Here is a 22,735-nt window from a genome sequence, read left to right as displayed (position 1 = left end):
GAACATATGCTGTGGTGTAATGTGTAGCTTGGCCTGTTGACGGCAGCAGAAATAAACTTAAGATACCTGACCAGGGGAACATGAATTGTCTCTAATAAGAGAACCGAGGCCAGGTCTACACTACATAGTTAGGTGTACGTAAGGCAGCTTACGTCTACCTAATCATGTCTGTGTCTACACTACAATGGTGTTTCTGCTGAAATAAGCAAGCCCACTACACCGACGTAATAACTCTACCTCCACGAGAGGCACAGGGCTTATGTCAATGTAGTAAGGATGACGCAGTGTCTGTGTAGACACTGTGTTATTTACGTTGGCTGTCGGCCCCAAGCTGGGCTGACAACTGTTAGCAACCTCCAGCCCTGCTGCCTCCCTGTGAGGGATTGGAGGGGTGGGGAAGGAGACCATGATCCTGGCCCCCTCCCTCAGTCTCTCACGGGGTGGCAGCAGGGGGGCTCCAGCTATCAGCCCCAGCAGTGGGGGTCACAGCGGAGGCTACCCCCAGGCTGGCAGCCAGAGCTGTGAGCCTGCACCTGTGTCTGTTTCACAGCAGGGAGCCTACCAGCAGTGAAATTGATGCAGCTTTTACTTTCCATTTCCTTTCCATCTCCCTCTGTCAGCTCAGGTGGGAGGGGACTCCAGCTGTGAGCTCCCCACAGGCTGACGTCCAGAGCCCATGCCAGAATTTGAAATAATAGCAGCCATGAAACTGACAATAATGTCAATTTCACGGCTGGTGGGCTCCCTGCTGTGCAGTTGAGCCCCCTGTGGGCTCACAGTTGGGGCTGTCAGTGCCAGGGTGGGGGGTGGCCCAGCTGTGAGCCCGGCATCCGCCTAACAGCTGGGGGAGGGGCATCTGCGAGCCCCATGCCTACAGTTGGGGCTGTCTGCCCCAGGGTTGCTGGGCTCCAGCTGTCAATATCCAGCCATGTCCCATTTCAATCAGTGGAAGCGCCCCTGGTGAGGATGTGAACCACTGCTTTAAATACTGCGGAGGCTGTATGTCCACTTAATGTAAGTCGACTTCATTTTGTAGTGTAGACAAGCCCTACGTTGCTCTGTCCCTAATCCCTTTTCCCTGATCATCTCAAAGCAGTTTGCAAAGGTAACTTATTCACCTGAGCCAGTGCAGGGGGTGGGAAGCCTCAACAGAGAACTGAAGGGGCCACTGTGCCAGGGCTCTCCTGTGCTTGCTTAAGGGGTCATTTCAGGGCAAGGGTGTGTGGCTAACCCCATTCTGGAGTGGGAAGTGGTGTGGGTCCAACTCGGCGTTTGTCATTCACCGTGGCCTGGAGTTCCCCATTTAGGCATTTCCTAAACTGATTCAGACCTTTCCCCTAATCTTTGCTCCTTCATGGTATAAATAGAGAGGGTGGGGTATGTAGGGAAAAGGCCACCATGTGCTGGAGTTTGCCCAACTTCACCTCTCCTGCTGTAATCCACTAGCCCCACTCCTCTCCCGGAGCAAGGGGGAACCCAGGAGTCCTGGCTCCCAGCCCCCCTGCTCTAACCCACTAGACTCTACTCTTTTCCAGAGCTGGCGACAGAACCCAGGAGTCCTGATCTGATTCCATCCTGCCTCTCTGAAAGCCATGCTACAGCTCAGGTGGCCACAGACCTCTCCATCCAGACAGTAGCTGTGGGGCTCTTACCCAGAGCTGGCTGCATCACAGCTCTGTGCCCGTGCTGGTCCCTGCCTCTCCCATGTTGCCTGCTACAGTTCAGCGGGAGAGTGGAAGCAGTTGTAGGTGGAGCAGTTAATCCTCTTAGTGCCAGTAATACACACACAGGAGGGGAGGGTGTGTTCCCCCCCCCCACACACACACACTGTCCCGCCTCTTCCCCTGGAGCTGCCAGTCACCTGATCCCGGCGCTTCCAGTCCCTTTCTTTGCTGGTGCTGGGGGAAAAGTTAGTCCAGAAAATGCCTCACTTCACTGTTACCAAGGTGGATGAGGAGGAGGAGGGTGGTGTGGAAGAAGGGTCCCAGGAAGGAGCCAACAGGGCTGGCATCTGGATGCCCAGAGAGATCATGGTATCAGGTGAGCTGTCATGTAAACATGCCATATTAATCTGCTTTACCTGCCTCTGTCTCTTGGCTGCTCCTCCGCTACCTGGGCTGCCCCCTCTGTCTCGGGGGGAGGGTTCATGGGGCGGTATGGGGGGGCAGTATCTCTTTATTGTCCCCTCCCTCCTGATTGCCCCCCAGATCCAAGCAGCCTTCCCAGCCTGCCTTCCTCAACAATCATAGCAGCCTCCCCTGGGCTCTTCCTAACCTGTCCCGTGATCTTCAGTTAAACACCAACCACAGCTCCGCTACTGATTAGTGAAGGAAGTACGCTCCAGTGGTTAGAGCAGGGGGGCACTGGGAGCCAGGACTTCTGGGTTTTGTTCCCACCACTGGAAGGGAAGTGGGGTCTAGTGGATTAGAAATCAGGGGAACCAGGACTCCTGGGTTCTTCCTTTTCATAGCTGCGTGTTTTCTGTGCTGGTTCTTCCCCTGCCCTGGGCCTCACTTTCTCTGCTGTATGAGGCTGGGGTGGGGGGGGGACTGTGGAATGTGCTACAGGGTCTGATCCTGAGCCCTCCAATCTGAGTGAAACCTTTCCATGGATTTGGATCATGCCCGGAGACCCTGACAGCAAACGGGCCGCGGGAATGCCCTGTGCTGTTACCCTGTACAGGACTGGTGTGCATTTGAGTCCAGTGTGGATCTGGACAGGCAGTTTTTGGGAAGGGATCTGCGGCGTGACTGTCCGCTTGGGGATTGATGCAGCTGACGATGGGGATAGGGGATCCTGTCATAGTGGGGGTGCTGGGGGTAGTTAAAGGGGGGGTGCTATGTTTGCTCAGACTCTAAACAGCCCCGGCCACCAAGAGAGAGGGAGCGAACCCCAGTTTCCTGGCACATTCAAGCTCTGCTGATTCTGTCCTGGTCCAAGCCACATGGCACCCTCCTTCACTGTCTGTCCCAAACCTACATGGCAGTGCTGTTTGGCTGTTACCCAACCGTTCCCACCCCAGAGATAGCCGCATCTCAGTCCCAGGCAAGCCATTTGTGTGCAGTTTCGCTATGCAATTGTTATGTAGCTGTCAGTTCACACCTCAGAATCTGTAGAATCTTAGCACTGGGTGAGCGATCCTGGTGCAGCGTTGCTGTGTAGCTGTTACCCAGCTGCCCCGCTCCAGAGGTGGCTGCATCTCAGTGATCCCAGCAGTGTTTTTATATCCCTCCATGCCCGTGAAGCTGGATTGCCTGAGAACCTCATTAGATGGCAAACACCCCCCCCTTCCTCTCCCACACCCATGTGCTTAACCCTTTCCTTTCTGCCTTGTTCCCTGTGGTTCCTAATCAATAATCAGTTACGCTCAGTAGCTGGAGCACTGGGTTTGCACTCACTTTTGGCACAGATACTGGCCTCCCCTGTCGACCTAGAGGGGGTGCTCCTGGGAGAGGGTGCACATTGGGGGAAGCTCTCGCTGTATCTGCCCCTGCTCTGGGCTTGCACAGAGGAGTCACTGCTGGCCTGGCTCCTTCCCCTGGCAGGGAATTTCCTTCCATCTCTCTGACATTTTCATTCTTCCCCCCCGTCTGACTTTTTCATTCTTTCTTCCTTTTTCCCTGCCCTCTCCTGGCTAAAGCAGGCTCTGTGCAGCCTGGGAAATACATCCTGCAGTGTTTTCCACCCACTGTGCCTGGATCTCGGTTGGGCATTGCACATGGCTGAAGTGACTTTTCTGAGCTGTAGCTGGAAGAGGGGTGTGTGTTAATATACCACCCACTTTATACAAGGCCCGCGTGTTAATCCAGCTCCCTAGTCAGGACTAGTCAATCCATGCAACAAACCTCGATGCCAACTCTGCCCACATATCTACACCAGCGACACCATCACAGGACCAAACCAGATCAGCCACACCATCACTGGTTCATTCACCTGCACATCCACCAATGTAATATACGCCATCATATGCCAGCAATGCCCCTCTGCTATGTACATCGGCCAAACTGGACAGTCTCTACGGAAAAGGATAAATGGACACAAATCAGACATTAGGAATGGCAATATACAAAAACCTGTAGGAGAGCACTTCAACCTCCCTGGCCACACTATAGCAGACCTTAAGGTGGCCATCCTGCAGCAAAAAAACTTCAGGACCAGACTTCAAAGAGAAACTGCTGAGCTTCAGTTCATCTGCAAATTTGACACCATCAGCTCAGGATTGAACAAAGACTGTGAATGGCTTGCCAATTACAGAACCAGTTTCTCCTCTCTTGGTTTTCACACCTCAACTGCTAGAACAGGGCCTCATCCTCCCTGATTGAACTGACCTCGTTATCTCTAGCTTGCTTGCTAGCACACATATATATACCTGCCCCTGGATATTTCCATTACATGCATCTGAGGAAGTGGGTATTCACCCACGAAAGCTCATGCTCCAAAACGTCTGTTAGTCTATAAGGTGCCACAGGATTCTTTGCTGCTTTTACAGATCCAGACTAACACGGCTACCCTCTGATACTTGAGCTCTCACTGTGGCTCTGGGAGAGGAGTGGTGTCTAGTGGTTGGAGCAGGAGTGGTTGGAGAGGGCTGGATGCCAGGACTCCTGGGTTCTATCCCAACCTCTGGGATTAGGGAGAGGGGGAAAGTCCAGCCATTCCCCCACCCTGGGGCTGGATCGGGGCAAGTGCCCCCTGAAGGGGAAGGGCCCAGTGTTCCTAAGTATGGAACCACCCACCCTACCCCCCGGCCCAGTGGCTGAGCAGGAGCAGGCCTTATGTCACACAGCAGCCCAGCTAATTCGATTTAGCTCCAGTGGGGAGGGCAGTCTATAGCCTGGGCAGCATCAGGGATTATATCCCAAGCCTAGCCCCTGGCTTCCTGCCAGGCCGCCCTCTGCTTGTCAGGGCTCATGCTGCCTGTCTGCTAGATGGAGAGGAGATGCTCTATGAAGGTACTCCCAGCTCTGGGCAGCACAGTTACAGCCACTCAGATGGCGTGCAGAGAGCCAGGACTCCTGGGTTCTGTTCCTGCTCCGAGGGTCTAGTGGTTAGAGCAGGAGGGGCTGGAAGTCAAGACTCCTGGGTTCTTTACTCAGCAGAAAATATAAATGGGGGATAGGGAGTCAGTGACTGAAAATCTACCTAGCTCCGTGGAGTGGGGCTGTAATGCAGCTCAAGCACTGGCCACAGGATCAAATGTCTGTAAGTAAGGATAGAACCCAGGAGTCCTGTGTGGGGTCCTAAGGCAGTGACCCTGGTATTGAGAGACCCTTTTCCACACCCACAGGTGGTCCAACGCCTGCTCCCAAAACAGGACTACCTCTGGGGCAGCGTGTGAATTGAAGCGGAGCCAGCATTGGGACAGATCTGTTCTCTGGGTGGTTGGAAAGGGCAGGATCCCAGCTTCTTTCATGTAATCCCCAATTATCCTGGGCCGTTTCCCGACCCAGTGAGCAGGGACAAAATCCCCGGTCTGGCGCCAGACGCTGCCTCGTCGGCTGAGCAGGAGGGCCAGGGGACAGACACAGCCGAGGGAGCTGTGGGGCTGGACTCTCTCTCTCTTTCCCATCTTTGTCTCTTTTTTTCCCCTCCTGGCAGTACGTGGGCTGTGGTGAATCCTTCTTCCAGAGCCCCCGGCTGGTTGGGGAGGCTCGACAAAGGCTTGATTCATTACCTGACCCAGGGCAACTGTCTCCCAGCCGCCCACCTCGCTCAGTCACGTTGCTCTCTGCTGCTTGAGGGTTTAGGTGACAGGAAAAGATCTGAGGAGTCTAATCTTGGGAGACTGGCACTTTCTGCCCCTCGGGGGTCCAGCCTGTCCTGTGTGTCTGGGCGGGAGACTGACAAGTTTCCTAGCCTGCCGCGTAGAGCAGCCTGGAATCGGTGCCCACTAGAGGGAAAAGACCCTGACCCCCGTGAGCCAGCCAGTCCCCCGCTCTGCGGTCAGGTTGGAGCTGGTGCCTGTTAGAGGAGAAAGGCCCCATCCCCCACTCCCTGAACTCTGCTATATAATTGCACTGGTTTCTTTTTATATTATTGCAGCTACTTTTTGGTTTTGAAATCATGCTCTGAAACCCCCAGAATCTTTGCTCATTTCCCTTTCTTTGCTAACGTGTATCAGTGGGAGGAAATATATTTTATCAGAGTCTTTTTTTTGTTTGTTTTTCATTCCTTTTTTTTTCTTTTGTGATTCATTTTTTCCCATCTTCTGTTTGATTTTCAGACGTGAGTCAAACCTCCATCACAGGGGAACAGTGTCAGCTCTTAGGTACGGTATTGCTAAGGAGTCGTGTGTCTCTCTCTCTCCTTGCCAGAACGAGCCTGTGTGTGTGTCTATTTGTGCCTATCGCCTCTTGCTGGAGGGGATGAACCCTGCTTTGTGTGTCTGTCCCTGCTGCCCCCCTGCCGAAGCCCTGCTCTGTGTGTGCATGTGTGTTTCACCCCTCGATCAGACTACCCTAAGGAGAGGGTAATTTACATACCCCTCGCTACTAATTCCCCTCTTTCCCCATCTGCTTGTCCTTGGATCGTCGTAGGTACCTGCAGCTTGAGCTCCAGGCCCAAAACTGAGGTGTGGCTTTGTCCGTGGTCCTTCTCAGCCCCATTTCACAGTCATAGACGAGGTCTGGTCTGTTGGAACTGGGTGACAAGACTCCTGAGTTCTATTTAAGCCACTCGGGTGTTGGGGAGAATGCCCCTATGAACCCCGCTCCCTGCAGCACTGTGCCCCCAGGGGCCAGCACTGACTGGGAGGGGACAGCGCCCCCTACTGAGCCCCCGCTCTCTGCAGCACAATGCCCCCATATTCCGTGCTGAAGTAGTCTACTTTGGCTTTTCCTGCCGGGGAGCCCCCAGCCCGTGGATCGGGTGCCGTGGGGCTCACTTGTTAGTACCTTGTTCTCCGCTGACCTTGTCCTGACTCAGCGGTTGGCTGGTAGCGTGGCTTTCCCTGTGCTGTGTACAAAGCAAACACCGAGGCCAGCTGAGCTGCTCAGGCCCTGCCACTGGCAGCTGCACAAATAGCAATGCCCATGGGGAGTGACATTACGCTGCCCCAGAATGGTGCTAGGGGTGGTGTGCTCTGGGAGTGAGGTGGGGGTTCTCCCCTGGCAGTCAGCGCTGGCCTCAGTTCCCCAGTGCGGCACTGGGGGGCGCTGTGCTGTAGGGAGTGGGGTGGGGGCTCTCTCCCCTGGCAGTCAGCGCTGGCCCCAGCTCCCCAGTGTGGCATTGAGGGGGCGCTGTGCTGTAGGGAGTGGGGTGAGGGCTCTCCCCCCGGCAGTCAGCGCTGGCCCCAGTTCCCCAGTGCGGCACTGGGGGGCGCTGTGCTGTAGGGAGTGGGGTGGGGGCTCTCTCCCCTGGCAGTCAGCGCTGGACCCAGTTCCCCAGTGTGGCATTGAGGGGGCGCTGTGCTGTAGGGAGTGGGGTGAGGGCTCTCTCCCCTGGCAGTCAGCGCTGGCCCCAGTTCCCCAGTGCGGCACTGGGGGGCGCTGTGCTGTAGGGAGTGGGGTGGGGGCTCTCTCCCCTGGCAGTCAGCGCTGGCCCCAGTTCCCCAGTGTGGCACTAGGAGGCGCTGTGCTGTAGGGAGTGGGGTGGGGGCTCCACCCCATGGCAGTCAGCGCTGGCCCCAGTTCCCTAGTGCGGCACTAGGGGGCGCTGTTCTGTAGGGAGTGGGGTGAGGGCTCTCCCCCCTGGCAGTCAGCGCTGGCCCCAGTTCCCCAGTGCGGCACTAGGGGGCGCTGTTCTGTAGGGAGTGGGGTGGGGGCTCTCTCCCCTGGCAGTCAGCGCTGGCCCCAGTTCCCCAGTGCGGCACTGGGGGGCGCTGTGCTGTAGGGAGTGGGGTGGGGGCTCTCTCCCCTGGCAGTCAGCGCTGGCCCCAGTTCCCCAGTGTGGCACTGGGGGGCGCTGTGCTGTAGGGAGTGGGGTGGGGGCTCTCCCCCCTGGCAGTCAGCGCTGGCCCCAGTTCCCCAGTGTGGCACTGGGGGGTGCTGTGCTGGCCGTGCTAGGTGAGCTAACTCTGGGCAGTCTTCTGCCAACTGCCCCAGAGGCCCATTCCGAGCTGTGAGCAGCAGAAGGGGCCTGGGGAGCTCCCTACTACCTGGGGGGCAGGGTGCCAGAGAGTTGTTGTTCCTGTGCCGCTGCCTCTTGGCTGAACATGCAGAGGTGGCTGCAGGTTCAAACTGTGCAGGCATCTGCCTGTGATTCAGTGGCCTGGGGGCCTGGGCTGGGCAATAAGGAACAGGTGGTTATTCTGCCCAGCCCAGCAAGGAATCTTCCTCTGAGCAAGCAGCAGTCTGACTGTTGACTCACCTCTTGCCAAGAGGCAGAGACAGGGTGAGACCACAGGTTAGAGCCCGGGAGGCTGGGTGCCAGGACTCCTGGGTTCTATCCTCAGCCCTGGAAGGGGAGTAGGGTCTAGTGGGTTAGAGCGGGGTGAGATTAGGAGCCAGGACTCCTGGGTTCTACTCTTGCTGCTGTGCCTCAGTCTCCTTCCATTCCAGAGGAGTTGTAGAAGTGTGAGTGTCTGTAAATTGGTGCTGCAGTCCCCTGCCAGGAGGCAGCGGTGAATGGCTGGGCTCTTGGATAACCCTGGTAAGCTGGTACAGGGCTGAGACCCCCCAGCTCATTGCACCTCATACTGGGATCTCCCTGTCCCACTTGTCTTTCCTTAGACCCCGGGCGCAAGAAAGACATCTATCTCAACAACACCAGCTACGAGGACGGGGATGAGTACTTCGACAAGAACCTGGCGCTCTTCGAGGTACCCTGGTGGAATCTGCCCCCCACAGGCAGGGAGGAGAGGGCGGAGTTGGGAGGTGGACATTTGCTGCCCTCTGGTGGCCAGTGCTGGGAGGCTGAAGCGTGGTTCATGTCCATCCAGGTGCTATGATGCAGCCCTGCCCTCCGATGGGGTAACAAGGCCTGGGGGTTTGTCCCTTCCCCCAGAACTAATCCAGCAGCCAGGGTCCGCTGTGCTCTTCCTCTGGCTGGTTCTCTGCTGCTGGGATAGGGATGGCGGGGCTTCAAGTTCACACCCCTTTGAGATGCACGTAGGCAGTTGACATTTCTTGGAGCAATGGGCTCGGGCTCAGGCTGCATCTCAGTAATGGGCTCAGGCTCTCTGCAGACTCAGGCAGCAGGAACAGCTCCCCATTTCGCTCCCTCTCGTCCTGCAGGAGGAAATGGATACCCGGCCCAAGGTGTCCTCCCTGCTTAACCGCATGGCGAACTACACCAACCTGACGCAGGGGGCACGGGAGCATGAGGAGGCTGAGAACATTGCAGAGGGCAAGAAGAAGCCCACAAAGGTGAGGGGCTGCGGGGTGGGATTGAGGGGCAGTGGTCGAGCTGGGACCAGGCTGGATCTCAGGGTTGGGATGGCATGGGGCTAAAGGGTGGGATGGAGGGGCAGGGTTGGGGTGCAGTGCGGGGAGCCCAGGGATGGGATAGCAGGGGGCTGCGGGGTCGGATTGAAGGGCACCAGCCCTCTTAGTCTATCCCCTCCCAGAGCAGAGTCCTGCCTCCCAGTGCTCCTTGCCCTAACCACAGTCTCTCTCTCCGCAGACGCCCCAGATGGGCACCTTCATGGGCGTCTATCTGCCCTGCCTGCAGAATATCTTTGGGGTCATCCTCTTCCTGCGCCTCACCTGGGTGGTGGGCACGGCTGGAGTGCTACAGGCCTTCGCCATTGTCCTCATCTGCTGCTGCTGCGTGAGTGTCTGTTCTCAGGGGGGCACTAAGGGGCACTGGAGCTCTGCCCTTACGGGCAGTGCTGACCGTAGCGTGGCACTGTCGTGCACTGTGCTGCAGGGAGTGTCCCAGCTAGAGGAGTGTAGTGAGCTCTCTAAGGATCGTGGACCCTGGTGTCTTACCCAAATCTGGCCTCAGTCAATACGGTTCTGCTTCCCCAGGCCTGCCCTGCATCCACCATTGGCGATGTCATTCTCCACCAGTTCTGGTTCCAAGCCCTTGTTCACTGGGCCTCTCCAGCTGCCTCATCTTACCCCAGAGGCAGCTGCATTTGATGCAGGCTGAACCTGATGTCTGCTGCCAATTCAGTGCTGTTCCTCTAACAACACCCCCTGCTGTCCTCTTTCACCTTCTCCGCAGACGCTGTTAACTGCCATCTCTATGAGTGCCATCGCCACCAATGGAGTCGTGCCGGGTGAGTGGGTCAGGCCATTCTTCTCTCCTGGATTGGCCGGCATCCCCATCCCCTCAGCTCTGGACTGGGCCCATCAGCCAGGCCTCAGTTCTTCCCTGTGGTGGCTGGTTCCTTCCTGACCTCCATCTCAGGGCATCTGCCCTGGCACCTATGGATGAGGAGCCCTTGGGACACACCCCAATCTCCCTAGCTGCACCCTGACTTTGTCCTCTCTCTCTAGCTGGGGGCTCTTACTTCATGATCTCCCGGGCGCTGGGCCCTGAGTTCGGGGGTGCTGTGGGGCTCTGCTTCTATCTGGGCACCACCTTTGCCGCCGCCATGTACATTCTGGGAGCCATTGAGATCTTCTTGGTGAGAACGCTGCCCCCGGGGGCCTGAGATCTGTGTGGTGTGTGTGACATGTCCCATTCCCCACCCCCCGTGAGCCAGCTGCCCCCCCCCGCCCTGGGGTGGCTTGGAGCCGGTGCCTCCTGGAGGTGACATCTCTCTCTGTGCCCCACACAGATGTACATCGCCCCCGAGGCAGCCATTTTCCGTAGCACCGATGCGCTGAAGGAGTCGGCGGCCATGCTAAACAACATGCGGGTCTACGGCTCGGCCTTCCTCGTACTTATGGTGCTGGTGGTCTTTGTCGGCGTGCGCTATGTTAACAAGTTCGCCTCGCTCTTCCTCGCCTGCGTCATCGTCTCCATCCTGGCCATCTACGCCGGGGCCATCAAATCCTCCTTTGCCCCACCCCACTTCCCGTAGGTGCCGGCGGGCTCTGCGGGGCGCTGGCAGAGGACGCGGGGGGATTGGCACTCCTCGAGGGTTGGGCTCACCTTGGTTAGGGGTGCCATGGGGGGCTCTATGCTCTGGGGCTCTGTCTATCTGCCTTCTCGCCTGGCGCAGGGTCTGTATGCTGGGGAACCGCACCCTCTCTGGTCGGCAAATTGACATCTGCGCCAAGACCCAGGAACTGGGCAACTTCACGGTGCCCACCCAGCTCTGGGGCCTCTTCTGCAACTCCAGCAAGCAACTGAACGCCACCTGTGACGAATACTTCGCTCACAACAACGTCACCTCCATCCAGGGCATCCCAGGCCTGGCCAGCGGCATCATCACCGGTGAGGGCCTAGTGCGGCTGAGCGGATCTGCCCACCAGCCAGTGGTGAGGGGAGCCTGCCGTGGCTGCAGCCCAGTGCCATCTGGGCATGAGCTCTGTCAGCTATGGAGCCTCTCAGCCCTCTTTCTGAGGTCCTTGGACCAGCACTGGCCCCCAAGACATTCCAGTAGCTTAAATGCAGACACTGCAGCTCGGGAGATTTGGGAGGGAGAATGGGACCCAGGCATCCACAATGGCAGCACGAGGCACTCCAGAACCTCGGCCAAACCATGAGCCGGCAGTTTTCATGGTACTGGCTAGAATTCCTGGGTTGTACAGACCGACACCCTGGTGCCGACTCGAGACCCTGGTGGCTCTGGGATGGGACAGTCCAACCCCCTCTGACTTTACCCTGTGGCCCCAGCCCTGCTGACTAGCCACTTCTCCCTCCCTACAGAGAACCTGTGGAGCAGCTACCTGCAGAAGGGGGAGATCATCGAGAAGCCCTCAGCCCACTCTGTCGACGTGCTGGGAGCCATGAGCCAGGAGTATGTGTTAGCCGACATCACCACCTCCTTTACCCTGCTCGTGGGCATCTTTTTCCCCTCCGTCACCGGTGAGCACTGCTGCCGTGGGGGATGGGAGCTGGGGGACCCTGGCGTCCAAGAGGGTAGTACAGGGTGATCATCCCTTGGGGGCCCTGCAGGCTCCCACTGCTAGGGAATAGAACCCTGGGGTCTGGGACAATGGTGCAGGGTGCTCACCTGGCAGCCATTTCTCCTGTGCTGATCTTTGCAGGGATCATGGCTGGCTCGAACCGTTCTGGAGACCTGAAGGATGCTCAGAAGTCCATCCCCATCGGCACCATCCTGGCCATCCTCACCACCTCCTTCGTCTGTATCCTGCCAGGGCTACTGTGGCGGGAGGGGCACGGACTGGGCAGGGAGGGACATGCCTCGCTCAGGGTCAGAGCATGCCAGAGCCCATATGAGGCAGGTGAAGGGCCCCCCCGCGGGGCAAGGCTGCGTGGGGGTGGGGGATCATTGACCACCCCGCTGTGACCCTAGGGCCATGGCCGCCTTGACTCTACACTGCCATAGATCTCAGCAATGTGGTTCTGTTTGGGGCCTGCATCGAAGGAGTGGTGCTGCGGGACAAGTGAGTATTGGGGGAACCTGCCCTGTGGTGCTCGCCAACACCTGCCGCTGAGGCTGCCTGTCCTCACCATAATGCCGCTTCCTCAGGGGGTATGGGTCCCCCTGCCCATAGTCCTCTTTCCGTGAGGTCCCCCCAGAGCACCTCTCCACTAGATTGTCTCCCATTACACTGGGTCGTCCACAGCCCATGACACCCCTCCACTAGGTCGCTGCATCCACTGCATCCCTATAGTGCCTCTCCATTGGGTCTCCCCCAGCCTGTAGCACGCATCCACTTGGTTCTCCTGTTCACTGGTTCCCTATAGCTTCCCTCCACTGGGGCCCCCCAGCCCATTATGCCCCTCCACTGAGTCTCCATCACCCCCCTCCATGCGGTTCCCCTGTCCGAGGCTCCTCCGTGCCTGGTCCCCCCGGCTGACGGTCCCTCTCCCGCCGGCAGGTTTGGCGACGCTGTGAACAGGAACCTGGTGGTTGGGACGCTCTCCTGGCCCTCACTCTGGGTCATCGTCATCGGCTCCTTCTTCTCCACATGTGGGGCTGGGCTACAGAGCCTCACTGGCGCCCCTCGCCTGCTGCAAGCCATCGCCAAGGACAACATCATTCCCTTTCTGCGGGTAAGAGCGCGCTCTGCTTCACTCTCTCTCCCACAGTACCCAGCTGCCCTGCCCCAGAGCTGGCTGCATCCCTATGCTGGGCGAGCCGTCCTTGTGTGGCTTTGTGTAGCTGTCCTCCAGCTGTGCCCCTCTGCCCCCGAGCTGGCTGCATTCCTGAAATGGGTTTCCTGTGTGCTGTCACCCTAGGTATTCGGCCATAGCAAAGCCAATGGGGAGCCGACATGGGCTCTGCTCCTGACAGCGGGTATCGCCGAGCTGGGCATCCTCATTGCCTCATTGGACCTGGTGGCCCCCATCCTGTCTATGTAAGGTTCCTGCCGAGCTACATGGGGGGGAAGAGGGTGGGCAGGACTCTGTGGGGAGGGGGCAGATCCTGCTCCCAGCTGGGATTTGGTGTTCGCATCCCAGAGTGGGGAATCTCGTGGTGGCATGCCAGCCTGCACCCAAGGGGGAGCCACCGAGGCACCACCCCTGACTGTCTCTTGTCTTTCCGGGTCCGTAGGTTCTTCTTGATGTGTTACCTCTTCGTCAATCTGGCCTGCGCCTTGCAGACCTTGCTGCGCACCCCCAACTGGAGACCCCGCTTTCGCTACTACCACTGGTAAGGGGTTCTGCCCCAGCACCGGGAGGGGTACGGGGCTGGGCGCCAGGACACCTGGGTTCTATCCCAGCTCTGGGAGGGGTACGGGGTCTAGGGGGTTTGGGAGGACTGGGTGACAGGACTCTTGGGTTCTCTCCCCAGCTCTGGGAGGAGCCTGGTGGGTTGAAATGGGTGTCTGGACTCCTGGGTGTATATGCGCTCTCTCGCTCTCTCTCCCTCCCTCCCTGCAGGGCACTCTCATTTGTGGGCATGAGCATTTGCCTGGCGCTCATGTTTGTGTCGTCCTGGTATTACGCCATTGTCGCCATGGTGATCGCCGGCATGATCTACAAGTACATCGAGTACCAGGGGTGCGTCGTCTCCTGCAGGGCCTGGCACCGCTTGGGCTAGAGCTTGGGAAGTTCCCCACCTCCTCTGCCTCGGCTTCCCCATCCCTTGCCCACTAGGGAGCAGAGTGGGGCTTGGGCTCCATGGGGCAGGCAGCCCTCACCTTCTCTGGGGGCCGCCATCCAGGGGCCTGTGGGCAGCTGTAGCAATGGGAGACACCCCCTTCCCCCACTGGCCACCCTGCCGGGATGGAGTGCTGCGGCTCTGTACAGGAAGACTTGTCTCATGGGTAGAGCTGAGGGAGCTGGAAGCCAGGACACCTGGGTTCTGTCCCAGCTCTGGGAGGGGAGTGGGGTCTCGTGGTTGGACAAGAGTGGGCTGGGAGCCAGGACACCTGGGTTCTGTCGAGTCTGAACTTGGCCAGGTCCCTTTCCCTGCCTCAGTTTCCCCAGCTTTCTCACGTGACCCCACCTCCTCAGTGTGGGGTGGATGGCTTTCGGCTGAGCATCGTGTCTCTTCCACCCCCCAACCCAGAGCCGAGAAGGAGTGGGGCGACGGCATCCGGGGCCTGTCACTGAGCGCCGCCCGCTTCGCCCTGCTGCGCCTGGAGGAGGGCCCCCCCCACACCAAGAACTGGAGGTAGGAGAGCCCCCCCCCACACCCCGCTGTTCCATGGGATGAGCCCCTGTGGCCCCCCTGTGACCCCTCACTCCCCGCAGGCCCCAGTTGCTGGTGCTGCTGAAGCTGGACGAGGACCTGCACGTGAAGCATCCGCGCCTGCTGACCTTCGCCTCGCAGCTCAAGGCGGGCAAGGGCCTGACCATCGTGGGCTCCGTCATGGTGGGCAACTTCCTGGAGAACTACGCCGAGGCGCTGGCGGCTGAGCAGGTCAGGGACGGGAGAGCGCACCCCCTGCCAAGATCCACCCTGCTGTACGGTGCCCCCTACCGGGTGCCTCCCCCTCCCCCCCAGCAGCATAGTGCCCCCTACCGAGCCACCTGGCCCTGCTCCATGCCACACAGTTCCTCAATTCCCCACTGGCTGCCCGGTGCCCCCTCCTGAGTCCCTGCCTCTGGCTCTTGCTCTGTGTGGCACAGTGCCTCCTGCTGAGTGCCTCCCCATGCCAGTAGTACGGTGTCCCTTGCTGAGCCCCAGGACAGTGCCCCCCATAGAAACTCCCTGGCTCCTGCTGTGTGTGGCACAGCATCTCCTGCCATGTGCTAACCACCCCCCCCCCCCACTGAGCACCCTGCTCTCTGCGGCACAGTGACCCCTCCCCCCGAGTGCTGTGGCTTCCCTTGAAGAGGCGCTCACCCCCAGCAGCACAGTGCCCCCTAGCCGCTCCCCTGTGTGTATGTCTTGCAGACCATCAAGCACCTGATGGAGGCAGAGCGCGTGAAGGGCTTCTGCCAGCTGGTGGTGGCAGCCAAGGTGCGGGAGGGCATCTCCCATCTCATCCAGTCCTGTGGCCTGGGCGGCATGAAGCACAACACGGTGGTGATGGGCTGGCCCAACGCCTGGCGCCAGAGTGAGGATGCTCGTGCCTGGAAGACCTTCATCAGTACGTGGGGGTCTGGGCTTAGGGGGGATCCTCCCCTCTCCCGTACTGGTATCCTCTGACCACTTTTTGTCACCGTAGGCACCGTCAGGGTCACCACAGCTGCTCGCCTGGCCCTGCTGGTGGCCAAGAATGTGGCCTTCTACCCAGGCAACGCGGAGCCCTTCCTTGAGGGCAACATCGACGTGTGGTGGATCGTCCACGATGGGGGCATGCTCATGCTGCTGCCCTTCCTGCTCAAGCAGCACAAGGTGCAAGTAGGGGCTCGGCCTGTAGGGGGGGATTGGGGCCGCAGGACTGGGGAGCTGATCTGCAGGTGCTGACCCATCCAGGTTTTGGTTTCTCTCTCTCCCCTCGTCCCCCCATGCCCCCAGGTGTGGCGTAAATGCAACATCCGCATCTTCACGGTGGCCCAGCTGGAGGACAACAGCATCCAGATGAAGAAGGACCTGGCCACCTTCCTATACCACCTGCGCATTGAGGCGGAGGTGGAGGTGGTGGAGATGGTGAGAGACTTGGGGGAACGGTTGGCAGGGAGAGGGCCATGCTCTGTGGGCCCTCTACAGGAATGGGGGAGGCTGCATATGAGCAGAACGGCCCCTAGGGGGCAGCACTGCAGCAGCTGAAGAGTGGAGCCTCTCTTGGGGGGCCCAGGTGTAGGCCCCATCTCTTCACATGGGACAGCTTTGTCCAGGGCTTGGAGTGGGAGGGCAGGGCCGGCTTTAGGCCAATTCAACCAATTCCCCCAAATCGGGCCCCGTGCCTAAGAGGGCCCCGCACCCAAGCCCTGCCAGTGCGCTGTACCAGGGTGGCCCAGCTTCCCCAGAGGGCAATTTAAAGGGTCTGGGGCTCCCAGCAGGGACTGGAGCCTCAGGCCCTTTAAATTGCCACCAGAGCCCTGTTGCTGGAGCCTTGGGGGCTATTTAAAAAGTCTGGGGCTCCCCTTGCTTCTACCACCCCGGCCCTTTAAATAGCTCCCGGAGCCCCGCCACTTCCTCAGGGCTCCAGCAGCTATTTAAAGGGCTGGGGTGGTAGAAGCAGGGGAGCCCCAGGCCCTTTAAATAACCCCCAGAGCCTTGGGGTAGCGGGGGGCTCCAGCTGCCTCTGCCACCCCGGTCCTTTAAATAGCCCCTGGAGCCCTGTCGCTTCCTCAGGGCTCCCACGGCTATTCAAAGGGCTGGGGCGGTGGAAGCAGGGGAGCCACGGGCCCTTTAAATAGCCCCCGAGCCCTGGGCTGCTGCTGCTACCCTGGTGGAGGAGGGGGCACTTACCTTACAGGGTAGGCTGCACCCCCATACCCGCACCCCTGCCTGCAGCCAGCCCCTGCTGCACCCCCTGCCCTGCTTGCAGCCACCGCCTGCCTGCAGCCAGTCCCACACCCCCTCCCCTGCCGCACCCTCCTGCCTGAAGCCAGCCAGTCCCACACTCCTCTGTCTCCAGGCCTGCCAACCCCTGCCGCACTCCCCTGAGGCCCTGCCTGAAGCCAGCCCTGCACCCCTTGCCCTGCCTGCAACCAGCCCATCTGCAGCCAGTTGCACACCCCCTGCCTTGTCTGCAGCCAGCCCCACACCCCTTGCCCTGCTTGCAGCCAGACTCTACCTCCAGTCAGCCCCTGCCCTGCCTCTAGCCAGCCCCATGTCCACTAGTGCCCTGCAGTTCCCAGGGCAGTAACCCTGCACACCTACTTCAATGAGAGGGGCAGGGAGCTGCTGGGACCCACACGTGTGCACACCCTAGGGTGACCAGACAGCAAGTGTGAAAAATTGGAATGGGGTGGGGGGTAGTAGGATCCTATATAAGAAAAAGACCCCCAAATCGGGACTGTCCCTATAAAATCGGGACATCTGGTCACCCTAGCACACCCCCAGGGAGTGGTGGGGACCCACACATGTGAAATGGAGCTCATTTCTAGTTCAGGCCCATCTTTTTAAAAAAATAACTTTAGGTAGGGTTAACATACATCCGTATTTTCCCAGACACGTCCAGCTTTTTGGTTCTTAAATTGCCATCTGGGAGGAATTTTTAAAAATACGGACATATGGTAACCCTGTTGGTACAAAAAATACATACTGTGGCACATCCCTTAAATCAGAACTTTTTACAGGGAACCGGCTGCTAAGAAATGAATTTTTTTTTTTTTTTGGTCATCCCTGCTGGAGCCCTGCCGAAAATGTTCGAATTGGGGCCCGCACTTCCTAAACCCTGCCCTGCAGGAGGGAGCCAGGACTCCTGGGTTCTATGCCAGCTCTAGGAGGAGGGTGGGGCAGGTTGCACCTCTGGTCTCAGCTCACCCTACATGTGCCCCATGCAGCACGACAGTGACATCTCGGCCTACACCTATGAGCGGACTCTAATGATGGAGCAGCGCTCCCAGATGCTAAGGCACATGCGGCTCTCCAAGACTGAGCGGGACAGAGAGGTAAGTGGGGACTGAGGGGTGGGGGTGGGCTGCTCCCCTTCCCAATGGGGCACTCCTCCACTCACCCCCTGGGCTTCCTGCAGGCCCAGCTGGTGAAGGACCGTAACTCCATGCTGCGCCTGACCAGCATCGGCTCCGACGAGGACGAGGAGACAGAGACCTACCAGGAGAAGGTGCAGATGACCTGGACCAAGGATAAGTACATGGCAGCCCGTGGGCAGAAGGCCCGGACTCTCGAGGGCATGCAGGACCTGCTCAACATGAAGCCGTAAGCCCCTCTTGCTTCCCATCAGCCCCTGGAGACTGCCCCCCTCCACTTCCCATCAGCCCCTGGAGACTGCCCCCCTCCACCTCCCATCATCCCTGGAGGTGGTGATGGGAGATGCTCCAACATGAGGCTAGAAATGCTTTCCTCCACCCCTGGAAGGCATCCCGATCACCTGTGGAGCCACCCTGCATTGTCTAGCTCTCCCCAACCCAGTGTCTGCCCCTAACCCTCCCGCCCCCTGCAGGGACCAGTCCAATGTGCGGCGCATGCACACAGCTGTCAAACTCAATGAAGTGATCGTCAACAAGTCCCACGAGGCCAAGCTGGTCCTGCTCAACATGCCGGGGCCACCCCGCAACCCCGCAGGTGATGAGAACTGTATCCTTGTCGTGGGGAGCCGGGGGTGGGGGGGGAAGCGCTGTCTGTCTGTCCTGCCTGTGTTGGCTCCTTAACCCACACCCCAGACATGGAGTTCCTGGAGGTGCTGACTGAGGGGCTGGAGCGGGTGCTGCTGGTGCGGGGGGGTGGCAGCGAGGTCATCACCATCTACTCCTAGAGCACCCCCTCCACTGGCCCCTGCCACTTTGTTCCACTGCTGCCCTCCACACAGGCTGGGGAGAAGGGGCATGCCAAAATCCAGTAGGGGCACACCTCCATGGAGCAGTTACTCCACCTCTCTACTCCTACAGGGCAAGAAAGGGGGTGGCACCAAAGCGACTGTGGTATTAGACCCAACAGGGCAGGGTCACCAGGGGGCAACCCTCACAAAGCAGGGATGGGAGATTTCCCAGGGTGCTCGTCACCATGCAGTGCCAAAGCTGCTTTACTTCCTTTCAAGCTGCTGTGGAAGGTTTGTGGGCCTCCTACCTTCTCCCAACCTTGTGTGCAAACAGCGTGGTTGCTGTAATGGGGCCTGCTGGGGGTAGGCTAGTGCCAGTCACTGATCCAACTTCCTAGGCCGAATGGCCGGGGTGCCCGTTGCAGGGGCCAGAGGGGGGCTGAGAACCACGAGAAACCACCAACTTATCACACATGTGGCTTAACTTTTTATTTCACATTCACTCCTGCCCCATAGCCATGGGGCTGAACTGGGGGTGGGGTTGCTGGACCAAGAGAGGGCAGGGACATGTGGTCCCCACTGTTCCCCGCCCCCTCCCCCGGCTGCTGTTGTGTCTCAGCACTAATCATGGCAGGCTGGACAAGCTGTTGCTGGAGCCCCTGGCCCCCAGGGCAGCCCTGAAACAAGCAAATCCACTCTCCTCTCCCCTACAGCTTCACTTGGAAGGCAGGGTGTGGCAGCCACTACTTGATCTTTGGGGGGGAGGGGGGCTTAATTTATTGGGGGTCAAGCCCCAGTTTACAGTGTTAGGGGTGAGAAGGGATTTTTTTTTGCTCTGTACCAGAACTGTGTAAAGAATAAAGTTTTGTACATTAAGTGTAGCTGTGGGGGCCAGAAGGCAGGGGCAGGGGCAGGGGCCGGGGATGGTACAAGGGCTGATGCTTGCACAGGGAAGGGAAAATCCAGACTGTGCTGGCTGGGTGCAATCTGCCTCCCACCCCCCCACAGCAGGCAGTGGAGCCACCTCTACACAGCAGCTTTATTTGCCCCTCCCCCTGACAGAGGGGGAGGGGGAGGCTGGGAGAGGATGTGGGGGCTCACAGCCCAGCAGGAGGGGTGGAGACTCCAGGTCCTCCTGGAAGGCCTGCGATCACTCCAAGGGCGAGGGCTGTTGGGGGTCACAGCAGCAGCCCCCCACCTGTGTACTCCATCCGCTGCAATGAGAGGAAAGAGGGGGTCAAGTGCAGCCCTGCCAGCCCCCACCCCATCTTCCTGCATCGCTCCCCGCTGCTCAAAAACCTCTACACTGTCCCAGGAGCTGAGCCCTCCACCCAGCCCAGCCTCCCCCCTCACCTCAGGGGGCTCGATGAAGGCCAACCAGTCAGAGGCATGGGTGGGCAGCAGCCCCATGGACTGGCACTTGTAGACAGCCAGCGCCAGCCCCAGCAGGTTCCCGATCAGATACACCAGCCCCTGCAGAAACTTCTGGCTGGAGCTCTCCAGCAGCTTGAAGGCTGGGGGCGGAGAAGAGAACTGAGTCGGACTTGGGGGGCAGGAGCCAAGGTTGTGGGGAGGCTCCAGACACCAGCCTGGTGAGGAACCTGGAGCAGGGCAGGGTTGGGGGAGAAGAGCTGAGACTGCAGGGAGTCACTGATGGCCTGGAGTGGGGAAGTGGCAGGGGGTTGATACTGGCTGAAATAGCCATGTGGGGGGGGGGTGAGAGAGACTCACTGGCAGAGATGGGGGGTTGCTGGGAGCAATGTGAACTACACAGGGCAAGGAGGGGGAGGAGATAGGGGATACTCACTGGCCGAGATGGGGGGGTTGCTGGGAGCAATGTGAACTACACAGGGCAAGGAGGGGGAGGAGATAGGGGATACTCACTGGCAGAGATGGGGGGGTTGCTGGGAGCAATGTGAACTACAGGGGGCAAGGAGGGGGAGGAGATGGGGATACTCACTGGCAGAGATGGCCATGAGGGCCTGCAGGGGGCGCCAGGCCATCATACACACCATCATGGTGGGGAAGATGGAGATGGTGTTCCCAGCCATGTACATGATGAAGAGATTCATGGGGATCTGCTTCAGTGGCCCCAGGGCCACATCCCAGCACCGCTGGTGGGGGGGAAGAGAACATGTCACAGGGGCCTTGCTCACCCCACCCAGCATCCTACTCTGAAGCCCCCACCCCATCCTCTTGGAGAGAACCCAGGTGTCCTGGGGGTTCTCGGCCCCCACAGTACCTTCTCCACCAGGATACGGTCGGTCTCCTGGACGCTGGTGTCAGGGACCTGCTTGTCTGAATAGCCCACGGGATAGAGGGATTCGCCTTGGCCACTGCCCCGGTCATTGCGGCCCCTGGGGAGGGAGAGAGGGAGGAGGCGGCGGGAGCTTTGTGCACCTAGGGGACTGCAGCCAGCTCGGGGGTGGAGCAGCTGGGGAACAGCCACATATAACACCGAAAGGGGACAGCTTGCTTGGCACTGAGATGTAGCCACTAATAAACGGGGGGAGGGGCAGGGTCCCATTTCCTAGCGAGCCCCACCCCGCCTGTCCAGCCCCTTGCAGACTGTGAGATCCCAGCCTCTGGATCGCATAGGGTGTTTCAAGCTCCTGGACCCTGACCTGGGGGTCCCCGGGCACAGAGCCTCGACCTGCCCCCCCCCCCGGCCGGAACCTGCTGCCAGCCGCCTGCCCCCACACCCCCTGTAACAAGCCCCCGGCCGGCCCCAGCCCCTCACCTGCCCCCGCTGCCCGGGCCGCCCAGCTCGATGGCCCACTTGAAGCGCCGGCCCCGACTGGCCACCAAGGGGGTCCCCATCTCCGCCTGCAGCCAGGGGAGAGTCAGAGACCGAGCCGCAGGGAGCCCAGGCGTCCTGCCCGCCCGGAGCCCAGACACCCTCCTCCCGTCCCCCCGCTCCGGGAACCCAGGCATCCTGATCCCCCCCCCGGAGCCCAGACACCCTCCTCCCGTCCTCCCCCTCCGGGAACCCAGGCATCCTGATCCCCCCCCCGGAGCCCAGACACCCTCCTCCCGTCCTCCCCCTCCGGGACCCCAGGCGTCCTGACCCCCCCCCCCCGGAGCCCAGACACCCTCCTCCCGTCCTCCCCCTCCGGGACCCCAGGCGTCCTGACCCCCCCCCCCGGAGCCCAGACACCCTCCTCCCGTCCCCCCGCCCCGGGACCCAGGCGTCCTGACCCCCCCCCCCGGAGCCCAGACACCCTCCTCCCGTCCCCCCGCCCCGGGACCCAGGCGTCCTGACCCCCCCCCCGGGAGCCCAGAAACCCTCCTCCCGTCCCCCCCCTCCGGGAACCCAGGCGTCCTGACCCCCCACCCCCCGGAGCCCAGACACCCTCCTCCCGTCCGCCTCCTCCGGGAACCCAGGCGTCCTGACCCCCCCCCCCCCGGAGCCCAGACACCCTCCTCCCGTCCCCCCCCCCGGAACCCAGGCGTCCTGACCCCCCCCCCCCCCGGAGCCCAGAAACCCTCCTCCCGTCCCCCCCCTCCGGGAACCCAGGCGTCCTGACCCCCCCCCCCCCGGAGCCCAGACACCCTCCTCCCGTCCCCCCCCCCCGGAACCCAGGCGTCCTGACCCCCCCCCCCCGGAGCCCAGAAACCCTCCTCCCGTCCCCCCCCTCCGGGAACCCAGGCGTCCTGACCCCCCCCGGGACCCAGACACCCTCCTCCCGTCCCCCCCCCGGGAACCCAGGCGTCCTGACCCACCCCCCCCGGGACCCAGACACCCTCCTCCCGTCCCCCTCCGGGAGCCCAGGCGTCCTGACCCCCCCCCGGGACCCAGACACCCTCCTCCCGCCCCCCCCCCCGGGAACCCAGGCGTCCTGCCCGCCCGGAGCCCAGACACCCTCCTCCCGCCCCCACCCGGAACCCAGGCGTCCTGACCCCCCCCCCGGACACTCTCACCCGGCCCAGCGCCCCCTTGGAAACAGCTAATTTCCAATTACAGGAAGCGACTTCCGCCTCTGTCT

General features: G+C 60.3%; 2 protein-coding genes across 4 annotated transcripts in view; one reads left to right on the top strand and one right to left on the bottom strand.

The window, feature by feature from the left end:
* The window catches only part of SLC12A6 (solute carrier family 12 member 6), a 25,154-nt gene extending 5,507 nt beyond the window's left edge, over window positions 1–19,647 (top strand). Inside the window, exons 3-26 of one of the 2 annotated variants that reach the window (XM_050918442.1) lie at window positions 6,224–6,268; window positions 8,670–8,758; window positions 9,174–9,305; window positions 9,562–9,708; window positions 10,108–10,162; window positions 10,383–10,513; window positions 10,667–10,908; window positions 11,054–11,268; window positions 11,704–11,862; window positions 12,045–12,143; window positions 12,347–12,404; window positions 12,843–13,017; window positions 13,204–13,322; window positions 13,520–13,618; window positions 13,849–13,968; window positions 14,480–14,584; window positions 14,665–14,833; window positions 15,311–15,506; window positions 15,585–15,754; window positions 15,878–16,009; window positions 17,815–17,922; window positions 18,006–18,190; window positions 18,435–18,568; window positions 18,655–19,647. In XM_050918442.1, the coding sequence (XP_050774399.1) occupies window positions 6,224–6,268; window positions 8,670–8,758; window positions 9,174–9,305; window positions 9,562–9,708; window positions 10,108–10,162; window positions 10,383–10,513; window positions 10,667–10,908; window positions 11,054–11,268; window positions 11,704–11,862; window positions 12,045–12,143; window positions 12,347–12,404; window positions 12,843–13,017; window positions 13,204–13,322; window positions 13,520–13,618; window positions 13,849–13,968; window positions 14,480–14,584; window positions 14,665–14,833; window positions 15,311–15,506; window positions 15,585–15,754; window positions 15,878–16,009; window positions 17,815–17,922; window positions 18,006–18,190; window positions 18,435–18,568; window positions 18,655–18,746 (3,176 nt within the window). In that variant the 3' untranslated portion in view covers window positions 18,747–19,647. The remainder of the gene's footprint in view (window positions 1–6,223; window positions 6,269–8,669; window positions 8,759–9,173; window positions 9,306–9,561; window positions 9,709–10,107; window positions 10,163–10,382; window positions 10,514–10,666; window positions 10,909–11,053; window positions 11,269–11,703; window positions 11,863–12,044; window positions 12,144–12,346; window positions 12,405–12,842; window positions 13,018–13,203; window positions 13,323–13,519; window positions 13,619–13,848; window positions 13,969–14,479; window positions 14,585–14,664; window positions 14,834–15,310; window positions 15,507–15,584; window positions 15,755–15,877; window positions 16,010–17,814; window positions 17,923–18,005; window positions 18,191–18,434; window positions 18,569–18,654) is intronic. The other variant, XM_050918443.1, reaches the window with a different exon arrangement.
* Window positions 19,224–22,735, bottom strand: EMC4 (ER membrane protein complex subunit 4). 2 transcript variants are annotated; one of them, XM_050918498.1, is made up of 6 exons: window positions 22,712–22,735; window positions 21,490–21,575; window positions 20,992–21,106; window positions 20,710–20,863; window positions 20,103–20,263; window positions 19,224–19,963 (listed from the first exon to the last, which is right to left on the bottom strand). In XM_050918498.1, exons 2-6 carry the CDS (start codon window positions 21,567–21,569, stop codon window positions 19,928–19,930), a joined length of 546 nt encoding a protein of 181 aa, XP_050774455.1. In that variant the 5' UTR covers window positions 21,570–21,575; window positions 22,712–22,735; the 3' UTR covers window positions 19,224–19,927. The 2 variants fall into 2 exon arrangements, with proteins under 2 accessions (XP_050774455.1, XP_050774456.1); XM_050918499.1 differs by lacking the exons at window positions 20,992–21,106; window positions 22,712–22,735.

Source organism: Gopherus flavomarginatus, chromosome 11 (assembly GCF_025201925.1).
Source record: "Gopherus flavomarginatus isolate rGopFla2 chromosome 11, rGopFla2.mat.asm, whole genome shotgun sequence".
NCBI classification, from domain to species: Eukaryota; Metazoa; Chordata; order Testudines; family Testudinidae; genus Gopherus; species Gopherus flavomarginatus.
This window is presented reverse-complemented; position numbering and strand designations above follow the sequence as displayed.